The sequence below is a fragment of the Arachis stenosperma genome, chromosome 3 (assembly GCF_014773155.1).
Source record: "Arachis stenosperma cultivar V10309 chromosome 3, arast.V10309.gnm1.PFL2, whole genome shotgun sequence".
Taxonomy (NCBI): domain Eukaryota; kingdom Viridiplantae; phylum Streptophyta; class Magnoliopsida; order Fabales; family Fabaceae; genus Arachis; species Arachis stenosperma.
Window position 1 is genome coordinate 56,822,137 of NC_080379.1, and position 15,497 is coordinate 56,837,633.

Here is a 15,497-nt window from a genome sequence, read left to right on the forward strand (position 1 = left end):
AAACCAGAAAAAGGAAAAAGGTTTCATGCACAAATATACTGTCTCCCCCCAGATATTGTGGTAAGTGTTACTTCTACGAACTTTGGGTGTATTTTATGCATTGGTTTGGGTGTATTTTTTTAGCTTAGATTGGGTAAGTTGTTTATGTTCATGTTTTCATTTCTTGTATTGCAATTCTTGCAGAGCATGGCACTTTCTGATCACCAAAGGGGGAATTCATATCTCCGAAAACGAACAGAGAATTCAGGGTGGAAGCCTACCCCAATTTCATCCCCTTCATAGATAGGAAAAAATTAAGTTCGCATCCATATGTAAGTTTTTGTTTCGTAATTTGTTAGTACGCTTTTTTACTTATATGCCAAGTAAAATAACAGACTGTTGAAATGTGGCAATCTTTCAGATTTTGCTCCTGTTTGCCACTCGGGACATTGGTGGTTATGGCTGATAAATACAAGAACGCGGAAATGTCAAATACTTGACCCCTGCACAAAAAAGCTCCAAGCCATGAGAGAAAAGACATTAATAAATTCACTGTAAGTTCCCTCTGTCTTCTTTACTTTAATAGATACGTCTGTTTTGAAAGTTGAGTTGGGTGTATATTCTATATTCAATTGGGTGTATATTCCATATTCAATTGGGTGTATATTCCATATTAAGTGGGTGTGTCTTGTCAATTGACTCGGGTGTATTACTGACTTGTTTTGGTATTTAAGGGATATGTATTTTCGAGATTGATAGCATATGCCGGCGGGAAACCTCTCGAGAAAGGCGAAAAGGAGAAGGAAATTAAAGCCCCATATGTTAAAATTTCAGGCCAAAAAACAAGGTATAGATTTGTGACTCTGAACCTTAAACTTTCCTAAATGAGATTTGTAATTTATTTTCTTCGTTTTCAGCTATGACTGCGCTATTTACGTAATGAAGTGGCTTGAGTTAATAGAGCCGGAAAACATTAAAAAGGGGAAGTATGAATGGGATAACTGGACACAGGTAACTGTCTTTAGAAGTATATAACTCTGTATTACTTTACTGAATTAATATTTTGTTTAAACATAACATACTTTTTAATTGTAGGAGGAGGTGGACCACTACAGAGTGGAATCTTCCCGGATACTATTTAGTGAGTTGAATAGACAGAGAGATCAGGCAATTAGAGAGACTAGTGCTATAAGGCTGTCGAAGCCATCCTCTGTATTATTGAGTCCGTTCTGTCAGATTAATTCTGAGGATATAGAAACTGGGTAGTTTGTAAATTGAACAAATGATGTAAATGCCATTCAATTTATTCAATGTATATTTTTTCCCATAGTTAAACTATCTGTGCTAATAAACTGTCTGTGATGTATTTAAAAACTGTATTACAGGTGGTAAAACATAAAGCAAAAAATCAAGGCATACGCATATTATAATTGTTACACCCAACGCTAGTCTAATAATACACCCGAGGTTGAGTAATAATATACACCCAACTGTCTGTGCAGTATTCAAAATGAATGAATTACAACTACTAATATGAAAAAAAAAACATCAACTGAAAATACGCCCATAACCTGTGAATTTTTACAGCTTTTGTTCTATATGTATCTATATATGTGTCTATATGTAAATTGTCTATTAACAAAAATACACCCAAAGGTAACAGGGATTTTACACCCATACTCCCTATAACTATACACCCAAAGAGTTATCCCTGCTGCTGGTACCCTGAACTGATAATTTATAACTTGTCCCTGGTATTGGCTGCTACTTGAATGCGCCGCTGATGCAGCATCAAACAGGTTTATCTGAATATAACACTCACGCATTAGCTAAACAATTAACTAGAAAAATAAACTCAATCGCCACAGATTTAAAGAACATCACATTTACCTCGCTTAAAACTTTTGTCTTCTTCTTCTTTGTGGCATTTGCAATCTGTTTCTCCAGCTTTGAACCTAGCCTGTTTTTTGGACGTCCTCTTGTTCGAATCCTTGGCGGGCTTTGAAGCTCGTTAACGGATTCCAAGTTGGCGTCTTCGTGGGATAAAGAAGATGTCCCCTTCCTTTTGGCTTTTACTGCTTCCATCTCGGCCATGACGTTGTCGTACGCACGGTGCAGAATTGCAGTCAGCTCCTCTGATTCGGAGGCAAATTCGCAAATATTTTGCGAACGGAAAACAAGTTGGTCGAACCTCTTGCTTCTTGGCTCAATTAGTGGCTCGTCGTGGCTGCTCTTGATGTGTGTGTGTCGCCTCTTTACCTTCTTGCTCCATCGTTCCAGTATGTACCTAGCGGACACTTGGCTTACTTGTTCGAAGCTTAACACGCTTAGTGCGTGACGGCACAGTATCCCTCTCGACTCGAATAATAAACATTGGCATTTTACCTCGGGTGCAACTGAGTCGTAGGTAACCGCGAACTTGTCCAATATTGAGCTGGAAACTTGTTCTCCGACTTCGTATACTGAATAGCCTAGAGCAGAATTCTTTAATCTGGTGATGCAATTCGCCTTTCCTCTGAATTGGGCTTGGACTTCCCTAAACTTTGCTTGGGTGTACGCATCTTGAAACTGGGTTTCGATGGGGGATTTGGTTGCACATGGTATGACCGTATGAAAATCTGCAGCATCTGATTCTCTCTCTGCTTGCTCCCTGCTTCCGAGGCAATTATCGTACTGTTTGACGAACTGAATGAGCGAGCTGTTACGGGTGATGTACTTGTTAAAAATGAATGCATGCTCTCGCTCCTTTGTGTGCTTCTCATCCCTGCCCAGAAGTGGTGGTCCAGATAGATAGGAACCCATATGTGACGGTCTTCGTACAGATCTGCATAATACACCCAAACACACACTGTAAAATACACCCGAGAGACAGTACAATTTACACCTCTGCTGCAGAATTTAAAAACACATTACCTGAGAGCCACTTGTTGTCCGCAAGACCAAAATTCACCAGAAAATCGTTCCAATTCCTATCGAATGAGTCTTTGCTGTGAGAGTTCCAAACAACATGGCTCATTTGTTGTTCGACATCGGCGTGTGCCTTGTACCCGTTTAATTTGCTTGGAATCTTCTTCATGATGTGCCAAATACACCAGCGGTGAACTGTTGTTGGCATACAGGCCTCTAAAGCCCTTTTCATTGATGCGCACTGATCGGTGAGAAACCCTTTCGGAGCGTTTCCTCCCATGCAACGAAGCCAGCATTGAAATAACCATTTGAATGATTCAATTTCTTCGTTCTTCATCAAAGAGCATCCGAGAAGTGTTGACTGGCCGTGGTGATTCACCCCGACAAAAGAACCACAGACCAAATTATACCTGAAACGAAGTGCCATGGTCCAGAATGCAAAATCATTAGGTACACCCCAACAAATGCTTAGAATACACCCAATGACACGGCCAATATACACCTCTGCTGCGGATTAGTAAAAATAAATTAATTTAGCATCATAAAAAGGGACAGTTTGTTACCTGTTTGTATTGTAGGTGGTGTCGAATGAAATGACGTCTCCGAAATACTCACAGGCCGCTCTGCTTCTTGCGTCGGCCCAAAAGGCCAGCTTAATCGATTGATCCTCCTCGAGTTGGAGCTCGAAAAAGAAATTCGGATTCTTCTCTTTCATCCTTAACAAATATTTCCCGAATTCCTTTGCATCTTCTTGTTCGGAAACATTCCGCACTTCCCTGGTAATGTAATTCCTCACGTCCTTTTCGATGAAATTTAACTCGCGGTGACCCCCGGCAGCCGCAACAAATGATTGGTAGGTTTTGCTTGGTCTGATACCGGCCTCGTCGTTATTCTCTATCGTACGACGAATGGACATGCTTAGTTCCCTGTGCTGTTTGAGCATCTCTGCTTTGCTTGGACAGCAGGGGTGTGAATGATCCAGCACAACCTTTAAAATGATCCAAGCACCGACATCCTTCAATGTGTGTATATAAATTCTTGCAGGACAGTTTAAACCGGCTGTCGGATTGGTCTTCTCGGTTGGAGATATTTTAGATTTCCATTTTCCCTCTCTGCTACATGTAATCAGTTGATTCTTAATCTCGTTTCCCTTCCTATTTGTGCACCGAACTCTTGTAGAGAAACCTGCAGCCTTGGCGTAGTTCCTGTAAAATTTTCCGGCATCTTCAAGGGTCCTAAAGGTCATTCCGACCTTCGGAACAAGCTCATCATCAACAACAGAGAGAGGCTGCACAATAAACCGTGTCAGAACTGTGAATACACCCATAGATATGATACAAAATACACCCAATCATGTCTTATATGATACACCCGAACCGAAACAACTCAACTACAGAATGACCTTTAAAGCCATAAACTGTGAATACACAGACTGCAGAATACACCATCTCAAAAACTAAAAACACACACAATCATGTCTGATATAATACATATAATACAACTGAACAACAACAACTCAATTAAAATAACAAAAAACCAGTAAAGTGTATATACACCCACACTAATAGCTAAAATACACCCAAAGAAGAGATTGATCTACACCCGAGCGTCTGCTATAAATTCCAGATAATTAAACAATGTTCAGCAATTTTTAAACAACACAATGCTATACAAATTACTGTAAATCAAACCTCAGGAACTTCGTTAGATTCAAATTCATAATCCACATCGCCTGGATTCAGCGCAGAATCTGAGCTTGAAGGATCCATTATCTTCAAAACGAGTTCGAACTTTGATTTCAGAAAACAACAAATCAACAGAGAAAACGAAGCTCGAGTTGCAGAGAGAGAAAAACAGAACGTAAACGAAGAACATACCAGTGAGAAAAGAAGAGGAAAAGATCGATGAAGAAGAATGAGCGAAAACGCGCGAGAAGAAGAACAACCAAATCTCAAAATAACGAAAACGAAGAAGGAAACAAATATTTTAAATTTGGAAGTTAGATATACGCGGCATATTATATAGCGCGTGTGATCAACGTAGCTGGAGGAGCGAGTATTTTAAATTTATTATTTAATAAACTTGTAAAGCATACAAGCCCTAATGGCTTGTATGCAGAGCTTTTCCGATATAAATACAATATATAATGCTTGTTTGGGTGCCATTATTTTGATAAAAAAATATATTTTTTCAATGAAAAAAGATCTTTTTTTATTTTTTAGCGTGTTTGACAAATTTCTAGTAGTAAAAGTAAAAGTACTAGAAAAATAAAAAAAATCTTTTTTGAGAAGCTGTAATTTACATCTTTTTTTAAAAGATCTTTTTTTCTTAAAAATAGATGTTTTCCATGTAATAAATAAACAAAAAAATATTTTTATATTATTATACCCAAACATAATTGATACATAAAAAGATCTTTTTGTATGAGATACCCAAACATAAAATTACTTTTACTTTTTCATAAGATCTTTTTAAAAAAGATAACTCGAAAAAAATCTTTTTTTAGAAACTCACCCAAATAAGCTCATAATATAGCTATATTCAATTTTAAAATTTTAATTTTATTTGAATGTAATTAAAGAATAACATATTATAAATTTTGATTGTCAAATTTGTAATTAATAATTGATAATAATAATAATATATAAGAGAGATAGAGTGAGTGAAGGAATGAGAGAGATAGAGAAAGGGAGATAGAGAGATGGGAAAAATTCTTTAATTTTGGAAAGAAAAATTTGATTTCAATTGCAATGAAAAAGTGACATGTGGTATATTTTGGTTGTAAAAATTAGTAACATATAATAGATGTGTATATTTTAATATATATTTTATATATATATTTTATACTGGTGGCCAATTTTAGTGACTAATTTTAATGTACACATTACATAACCTTTTATTTAGTGAAGTTTTGGTCTTGTATGGAATGGTTAATTTCATTATAAAAAACTTCTACGATAAGTTTTACACAGAATTAATTATGCAATCAAATTATAAAAATTTACTGAATGATTAATTTATAAAGAGAAAGAGATTCTATTATTTGAATCTAAATTTAAAATAGTTGTGATCGTTTAGTTTGAATTTTGGTCTTTTTTAAATTTATATTTTTTTATCTCTTTCACACAATTATATATTGACATGTATATTTTTTTAATTATAATATAACCAATAAAATATAATGACACGAAATATTTGCAAGGACACTATTATTAAATATATTATAAGCAACATTGTCAACATATTAAAATAACAAAAAGATACTTTAATTATTAAATTTTCTGATATGTTAATTAAGTTATTAGAATTTTATTAATATACTTAATTTTATAAATGTTAATATATTTATATTAATTCATTATTATTTTTTTATAATTATTTAAAAAAACGAACACTCTCACAATCTAATAACTTTTTAAACAAATATAAAAAATAAAGCTTACAAATATATCTCGTAAAAAAACTACTAATTTTGTTCCTTAATAAAATTTTTAGGGTATCTTAATATTTTTTACGGTTATTTAGAGAAATACAAATAAATTAAGGAACAAATTATTAAAAAAATAAATTTTATTTTATAATCGTGTCAAAAAAATTTATTGGACCTTATATTTGGGTAATTTTGATTTTATTTTGCATAATGGTCTAATAATATTTTTGTCCAAGACCCAACAACACATAAAATAATTTTAAATGACAATTTTATCCATAAGGTAACTTCTTAGTAATTATTGCACATTCACTTAACCCTTTAGAATATTGGAAAATTGTGAAACCAAATCTACCAGGTGTAATTGGTATCATTATTTTATTTGAAGGTCAATTCTTGGTCATCTTTAGTCATTAAATGAGTGAATACCCCATCCGCCCCTGACAATTATCTCGAAAGGACAACGAGGTCCCCAAGAAAAAAAACACCCAATTCGACCCCTGATAATTTTTTTTGGGACTGATTAGCCCCTGTGCCAAAAAAAATAACATTGATTTTTTTTGGCACAGGGGCCTCGTTGTCCTTTCGAGGTAATTGTCAGGGGCCGGGTTGGGTTTTTTTTTGTCAGGGGCCGGGTTGGGGTTTTTTTTTGTCAGGAGTCTCGTTGTCTTTCGAGGTAATTGTCAGAAGCTGATTTGGGTTTTTCTCTTAATAATTCTGGTCAACAAAGATTTCACCTTATGAGAATATGAGAATGATTTGTCTATATGAGAATGTGAGAATGTAATTATTATCGTTGGATTAAATTGAATGACTAAGACTAATTTTAAAAGCTAAAATTAAAATTAAAATTATTATTTCTTCTCTTTCTCATACTAAAAGTGGAATTCTCTTTCACATCGTCTTTTCCTATTCTTTTCTTGTTGCATTTGGATACGAAAAATAAATTCCTAATTTTTGAACATTTTTTTGTGATGTGTTATTCCCTTTATTATTAGCTATGATGTACGGATATGAACACAGACATGAAATATGTAGATACACGAGTTTAAAATTTTTTATAAGATACCAGAACACGACATATATAAAAATATAAAGTATTTTTTAAATAAATTGTAACAATATTTTTACACAACAACATTTTTTAGCTATTGCAACATATAATATAAATAACCTTTAAAAAGTGTTGTCTAAAATAGTAAAAAGCAACATTTAAGATTTGTTGCAAAGAAATAAAATTATTGCAACTCTTTATTAAATAACATACTACAAACGTTCTCTTTGATCAATTTAAGATACATGTGAAAAAGCATTGCTTTATAAATTAAATAGGCAACACTTATAGTATTTATCTATTATACTTTCTAAGAGTTGCCTTTAAATGTTTAATGAACTTTCCATTGTAAGTGTTGTCTAAAGTTATTTCACTAAATTTTTATTTTATTTATTTTTTAAAATTACTCTTTTCCTCCTAAACTCAACCAAAATTAAGAAAAGAAGCACAAAACACATCAAGCAATAATTGATTCATCACATTCCTGGCTACCATTACTTAGAAACAAAACTCAAGTCTCGAACCATACCATTTCAAAATCAAAATCCTAACCCTAACTCAATTTTCCCCTTTAACGAAATTGACGCGCATTCTGCATTCCTCTCTGCTCGTTGTCGTCGTGTTCATCACTGCTTAAGCTCGCGCCGTGTTCTACTCTGCTCGCATCGCGTTCTGCTATAGTCTGACCTGATGTGTTCTTCTACCCTCGCCGTTCTGAGACTTCTGCTCTTTTCCGCCATTTTGAAATCTCTTCTCCACTCCACCGTTCTGAAACCTCTGCTTTGCTCCGCCGTGGTGCCGTGCTCTGTCCATCTCAGTCAAGTCGACAACTCTCCGCCGTTCACCTCTTCCTCTCAAGCCTCTCGCCTCTCGCCTCGGTCCTCAGGTATCTCTTCCTTGAAGGCGCCGTCGTCCTTGAAGGCTTGCATAGATCTCTCAGGCATGACAAAAATTTCTTCCAGATTTTACATAATTAATTTGGTTGAATTGTTGAAATAACAAAACTATTCAGAGACTTGTTTTCTACTTCTTTTTCTTCTTTGACTTCTTCAGTGCTCCATGGTCTACACTTCAATCCCGCGGAATCAAGCCATTTTCTCCACTTCTTAATTTGAAGCCTTGAAAAAAGCAGTAATACCTCATAATTGGTTCGAGACTTATGCATGTCACCAATTTCCAGTTATGTGGCTTGAAATGGTCCTGTGATGACAGGGAACTTGCTTCTGGAGGTAATGATAATCAGGTATGCTTCTATTAACACTAGTGTAGATTAAAAAACAAAACATGATTGAATGTAATGATTTATTATTATATGAGCAGCTATTAGTATGGAATCAGCACTCTCAGCAACCGGCATTGAGACTCATGGAGCACACAACTGCCGTGAAGGCTATAGCATGGTTGCCTCACCAGAGCGGTCTCCTTGCGTCTGGCAGTTCCACCGCCGATAGGTGTATCCATTTCTAGAACACTACAAATGGCCATCAGTTGAACTTTGTTGCCACTGGAAGCCAGGTTTCTTTCCTAAGCTGTCTATTGAGACATGAATGAATAATGTACAATGGTTCTATAATAATAACAATAACAATGTTTGATTAGGTTTGCAACCTTGCTTGGAGTAAAAATGTGAATGAGATAGTAAGCACTCATGGAATCAGATCATGGTGTGAAAATATCCATCACTAGCAAGGGTAATATTTTACTCGATTTATTATGGCAGTGGAGAATTTCAAGTAATAAAAATATTGAATTTGATTATTAGGTTGCAACTCTAACTGGCCACAACATGAGAGTGCTTTACCTTGCAATGTCTCCTGATGGTCAAACAATAGTCACTGGTGCAGGGGATGATGAGACATTGTGCTTCTGGAATATCTTCTCATCCATGAAAACACCTGTAAGCACTTATGCAGTGTCAAATTTATATTTGGCTTAAACGCACTTATTGGCAAGAAAAATTCCAAGGAAGACCAATTAAACTGTAAAGGAGATTGGAATCCAAACAATGCCATAAGCCTCATGAAGACTATAGTCGATTTGGAAAATCTGTGTCTTGTTACATTGGGTTATCTAACTCAATTGTGAGATTTCACATTTGTAGGATTTGCTAAAGATATATAAAGAGACCAGAAATGGAATGTTAGGACTTGATTACTCCACTAAGTTCTCACCATGGCTTGCATTTGGAAGCTTGTCTCCTCGTTTAATTGTTAACAAATTTGCTTTCATTATTCAATATATTGGCATAAAAAATTATTTGCTTGTAACCATTAAAGATGCTGTTTGATATTTAAGTTAGCTTGAACTTGGTAATGATTAAGACAGTGCAGTTGTGAATGCAATTGTGCCGCTTTTAAAATATGAATAAGTATATAGCTGAAATCTTGCTTATTTATGTAATTATTTGTTTTGACATTTCAAATTATTGCTTTGTTGAATAGCTGAAGAGTCAGGAGAATTATTCTTACATGGTGGTTATATCTACTAGTTCTTCTCCTTCCTATACAAGGGTTTAGATCAGTATTTCTTTTAGGGGTTTTATGAAAAGCAGGTTTTACTTTTATGCTTTTTCTTCATCTAATTTTTTCACTTATTTTTCTATGCATATTTAGAAGTGGTCTAAATTATTAGAGTTAATTAGTGGGTTGAAGAACATGTCTCAGTTTATATAAGAACTCTTTTCATAAATATATTTAACAAAAATGTAGTGCCACTGCCACCTAAAGAGGGTTTTGCCACTCATCCTTACAAGAGCTCAAGGTAACTAATAATAATAAATAGCATCCTTGTAATTATTTTTAATATGTAATTAATCTTGCTTTATTTGTATTATTTTGTGCATGCAGTGATTCAAAGAAATTTATTAGAAGTTTAATTTATATATGAAAGTTAGTTAATCAAGTAGTATTGGCTGCAAATTCAAAGAAATTAAAACATTAACTAGTTGAATTGCTGATACACGTGGCAGAGAAGTATGACAAAAAGGCAAGAGGTATTGGGATATCTTCTACAAGTACCAAAAGGACAATGTATAGGGTTGTTTGTTTATTATGTTTTATTTAGTTGATACTAGGTAAAATATTATTTTTTAATTAGAATTAGTTATAAGCATTTTTGCCATTGGTTTTATTGTTTTCGGAATTATAAGCATTTCAGAGCCCAATGGTACCTAGTTTGCACCACCATTGGTTTTATTGTTTTCAGAATTATAAGCATTTCCATTCATGTCCATTCCTGTCATGGCTTGCAAGTGAGCCTTTTATTAAAATTTAATTAGGGAATTATATTGTGCGATTCCACATGGACATTTTTATAGCATATAGTATCTGCAAAGCCTATGTGTGCAGAAATTTTAATTTCTAAGCTAGATGAGGTGATATATACTCCATTATTTCTTTCATCCATTTTGTTCCTGTAAGCATTGTCCTATTAACAATCCCCAAAGAAAAAAAGTGAGCTACAAAAAGATTTTTGTCTACTTAGAATTTTCTATTCCAAACAAAGTACACACAATGAATAATAAAAGGATTAGCATTACTATTATATTATCAAATCTATCCCTAGTCTTAGCTGCTTCCTTTCTCTTGCTTGTGTCTTCAAAACTTCCAGCAGCAGCACACAAACAATGCCAATCCCATCTTTAGCCTTGTTGAAATCCATGATGAGTTGATGAGAATTGACTAAGGTAGGGTTCTTACTAGAAGATTAGGAATTTAGGAAGAAAAGGTAAAAAGTGTTATCACTATAAGGGTGACATGCTAATTTCTACTTTTGAAAATTTTGTTTAAAGACAAATCATGATGGCCTTCACTAGACTCTTGTAGAAACTATTTTTGTGTGTCATTATCTCAATTGCTATATCTCTTTGTCTCCATCTTTATGATCTCTCTTTACACAATCCAAGCACTTTTCATAAGATAAGAATTTGAGTTACTTGAGAATTTGATGAGAATTTGATAAGAATTTGTATATCTAGTGTTATTCTTTTAATTTGATGCCTTGGATTTATAGGTTAGTTCGTAGGAGGCTATTGAAACAAATAACCTTGCTTCGGATATTGCTGATATTTTCATAAAAGAAAAATCTTCAAGTTCTCCCACTACTACTTGTAATCAAGATGGTGGTTTCTTGTGGAAGGATGGTTTTGCAAATAATTCGGACTCTATAAAGGAGGAAAAGGTTGGTTCTTTGTCTTTCACCGTAACCAGTGCGACTTCATGTCAGCCGAATGAATTGAATAAGAAATCAATTATGAGTGATGGGATGAATTCGATTCAGAGGTCTCCAGAACTGAAGAGTCCTGTTGCAAAGCCGGCAGCTCGGACCAAACTTCCTTTTGAAAAAGGATATAGTCAAATGAATTGGCTTAAGCTTACTCGGACACATCCTGACCTTGCAGGTTCTCTTACTTAATCTATTGCCTTAATTTTTTATTTAAAAAAATAACTCTACTTATTTGTAGCTTTGAATGATAAGAATACATGAAGCTTATGGTTGATTATTGTAGCTGAATTTAAAATAAGTTGCACAACAATTGCTGCAAATTTTTTATTAGTGTAGCTATTGGCTTAATCCTTTGAGCGAGAGACACAGCGAGTACAACATAGATTGTTCAACACAGAATTTACCTATGCTTTCGATCATTGATCATTGTTTATTGGTAAAGGAATAGCATGTTGCTTCCTAGACAATAACTCTTCTTTTGTTTTTCCAGTCATCTATATATAGAAGGGAATCATATAGAGGGGAATTTAGGAAGCACAGCAAATCGAAAGGACACCATCATTTGACCCAGCAGAAAAAGCAGGAGATTAAGGAAGCTTTTGAATTATTTTGTTGTGTATTAAGAAAAATGCTGCTTATTTTTTGTTGTGTATTATTTTGTTGAGAATTATTGATAAATATGTATTTGAAATACTAATCTAACCTTTTAATATATATTTTAATTAGAACTTTATTATTAGTTATTTTGTCTCTTTTATAATTTTTTTCTATTGTGCACAAATTTAATTTATTAATTAAAATAATTACACATGTATGAACAAAAAAATTTATTGTAAATTTTATTATTTTTTGTATTTTTATTACAAAAGTAACTTTTATTTTTGCCAAAAAGGCAACCCTTCTATTAGTTGCATATTTGAATATTAGACAACACTTGTATGGTTGCATATCCAAAAGAAAAGGCAACACTTGTATAGGTTGCATATCCAAAAGAAAAGGCAACACTTTAAAGGATTGCATATTCAAAACTAATAGGTAACACTTCAAAGGATTGCAAATTCCAACTTATAAGCAACACGTAAAAGAGTTGCATTTTATTGCAAATAGGCAACACTTTTTAGTAGTGACCAAAATACGAGAGAAGAGACAACACTGCAAAAGTGTTGTCTCAAACACACTTTTGAAGTGTTGTTGTTTTTTAACCAAAGGCAACACTTGGTAAGTGTTACTCTCAAAAGCGTTGCTTTTGAAACAAAAAAGTGTTGCCTTGATTTAAGGCAACGGCTGCATATGCAACGCCGCCCAAAAACGTTGCCTTAGGTCCAAAAGTGTTGCCATAAATCAAAAGCAACCTTTTGTCAGCCTTTAGGCAACACTTTTTAAATGTTGCCTCAACATGAAAATGTTGTAGTGTTAGTATTTTATTGATATTAAAATATAAATTAATTTTTTAATTATTTTTAATTATATAAAGTATTTAAAATATTTTTATTTTAATAATTAATAATATATTATTTTTAAACTCATTTTAAAACTACAAGTTAAGAATAAAGCTGGACATGCAGACAAGTGATAGTACACTATAATAAATTCGGGCTGAGGCAACTTTTTGAAAACGTTGCCTATAATACAGAAAAGTGTTGCCTTTGATCAAAGGCAACATTTTCCGACAAAACGCAACGCTTTTTGGGGGTTGGCTATACGGCCGTTACCTTTGGTCTAAGGCAACGTTTTTGTGTATCAAAGGGAACCCTTTTTATGGCAACATTCAAAAAACGTTGCCTTTTCTACAAAAAAAGTAACTCCACAAAAGGGTTGCCTTAGGGGACCCAAACACAACGCTTTAGATAAGACTTTATGGCAACACTTTTTACGAGTTGTATTTTCTAATATATAAAGCAACACTTGTCCAAATTTTTTTAAATTGCCTTTAAATATACCTAAAGCAACACTTATATAAATTTTTTCTGGTTATTTTTTTATATACCTAAAACAACACTTGTCCATATTTTTTTTAAGTTACTTTCTTCATAGACCTAAAGCAACACTTATCTAAGTTTATTTGCAGTTTTTTTTAATACTTAAAACAACACCTCATTGAGTTTTTCTTAGATTCTCTTTTTTTATATCGAAAGTAATATATTTTTTACCTTTGTTATATGTATATGACATTTGAAGAATATATAGCACACACTAACAATATTTAAATATTTAAATTCAATTTAATCAATATAAGAAAAATAAGCTAATAATATATATTGCATATATATAGAAAGGTCTTCCAAGTGTCAATTAACATACTTGCTAAGTTACCAAGTCAAATAAATAAACATAAGTAACAAAATACATATTTTTCCTGCTGTGCGATATTGCGAATTTGGCAATGCACCTTGCATGTGTATTTCATCACCAATAAGGCAGTAATCAACACACTTACACCCCTTGAAAAAGGAACCTAATTCTAAATCTCAGCATACCAACTAATAGAAAACTATAACTGAACTACTTTCTTGAGATCCTGTGGTGCTATTCACAAAATTCTATGGTCACAAGTAGGATATCAACTTGTTTCCATTTGTTCCCCACCTTCCTCACCATTTGATTTTGTTGCTTCAGAACCATTGGCATCTTCAGGGGGAGGTGGCAATGTTCTCTTCACAATCTCAACTATTTCTGTGAGCTCTTCATCCGAAAAACGAGTATCATAACACTATATGATCTATGTAACAAAAGCAAAGCACACCAAAACTCTAATTAGAACTACTCAAATAAATGCTAAACACAAGTGAAGATAGATAACAAACTCAAAAGCATATCACCGAGTTCATCGATTGTCTATGTCAAACATAAAAATGACATAACATAGCAGAGTGATTCTATGGCTTAATAATTCATGCACCATCATAATTACTTTTCTCATTTCAAAACAAATGCAACCAATCAAGAATTGAAATACCCCAAATTCACATTGAACAAGAAACTTAGAAGACAAGGTTTTGTCATTTATGTTATAGGCTACAAGGACTTAGATCATGGCTTTTAACACTTTCCAAGAACTCATTGAAACAAATGCAACCAATCAAGAATTGACGTACCCCAAATTCACATTGAACAAGGAACTTAGAAGTCAAGATTTTGTCATTTATGTTATTGGCTACAAGGACTTAGATCATGGCTTTTAACACTTTCCAAGAACTCATTGATGCTCTCTCTTGTTTGATCACGAGCAGCAGTATCAAAAGTAAAATTAAAGGACTGCTTTGTAGTTGAAACAAGACTGACAAAAAGAAAATCATACCATGTCCATCCAGTCTGATAGATGTTCCCCTACAGAAGCTAGAGCCTTATTGCAATGCAGCATGAGAAGATATAAAGAAATCCACAGATGTTAAGAGCATATTAGCATAAAGAACGTCAACAAATTGAAACATAAATAAATGGATAGCAACATAAAGAACGTCTTATGAGCAACAAGAACAAGATCCACAGAATTCCAATAATGTTAAGAACAAGGATAGTTCAATATATTACGTATGCACATGAAGATGGAAATTACGAAAGTTATTTATGTTATGAGAAGCACTAACATTGTCTTTCTTAGTTTTCAAAATACAGCACTAACATAGATACATAGTAGTAACAAGTGCAGAAAATTAGCATTAGCATAATAAACAAGGCAAAGAAAAGTTCTAACTTCATTCATGGTTATGCTGAGTGAGGTTCCACCAACTGACCTTCCTTTACAACTTTGCAATGATCCAACCCAACAGAATCAAGATTTAGATGTGGGAAAAGGTACTGAACTTGATCAACAGCGTTCTGAAACGACATCTTCATCGATTTGTTCCATTTTTGAAGAAGAAATGTTCCACCACATCTTAATTCTGAGCCAATGTTAAGCTA

General features: G+C 33.7%; 1 protein-coding gene and 1 long non-coding RNA gene across 2 annotated transcripts; one reads left to right on the forward strand and one right to left on the reverse strand.

The window, feature by feature from the left end:
- Nucleotides 1–510: 510 nt before the first annotated feature.
- Nucleotides 511–1,101, forward strand: LOC130966338 (uncharacterized). Its single transcript, XR_009081254.1, has 4 exons — nucleotides 511–533; nucleotides 714–826; nucleotides 897–990; nucleotides 1,075–1,101. It is a non-coding gene; the product is annotated as an uncharacterized LOC130966338 (long non-coding RNA).
- Nucleotides 1,102–1,574: 473 nt separating this feature from the next.
- Nucleotides 1,575–3,679, reverse strand: LOC130966154 (protein FAR-RED IMPAIRED RESPONSE 1-like). Its single transcript, XM_057890923.1, has 5 exons — nucleotides 3,450–3,679; nucleotides 2,893–3,296; nucleotides 2,537–2,803; nucleotides 2,365–2,450; nucleotides 1,575–1,784 (listed from the first exon to the last, which is right to left on the reverse strand). Exons 1-5 carry the CDS (start codon nucleotides 3,599–3,601, stop codon nucleotides 1,575–1,577), a joined length of 1,119 nt encoding a protein of 372 aa, XP_057746906.1. The 5' UTR covers nucleotides 3,602–3,679.
- Between the last annotated feature and the right edge of the window lie 11,818 nt (nucleotides 3,680–15,497).

What these genes read in the sequence shown, in the direction of transcription:
- LOC130966154 (XM_057890923.1), bottom strand. Translation starts at nt 3,601, where the DNA reads ATGAAAGAGAAGAATCCGAATTTCTTTTTCGAGCTCCAACTCGAGGAG. An exon ending in GGACAACAAGTGGCTCTCAG is followed by an intron (nt 2,804 to 2,892) that starts GTAATGTGTTTT and finishes TGTATTATGCAG; the next exon opens with ATCTGTACGAAGACCGTCAC. An exon ending in GAAACCCAGTTTCAAGATGC is followed by an intron (nt 2,451 to 2,536) that starts GTACACCCAAGC and finishes ATTCTGCTCTAG; the next exon opens with GCTATTCAGTATACGAAGTC.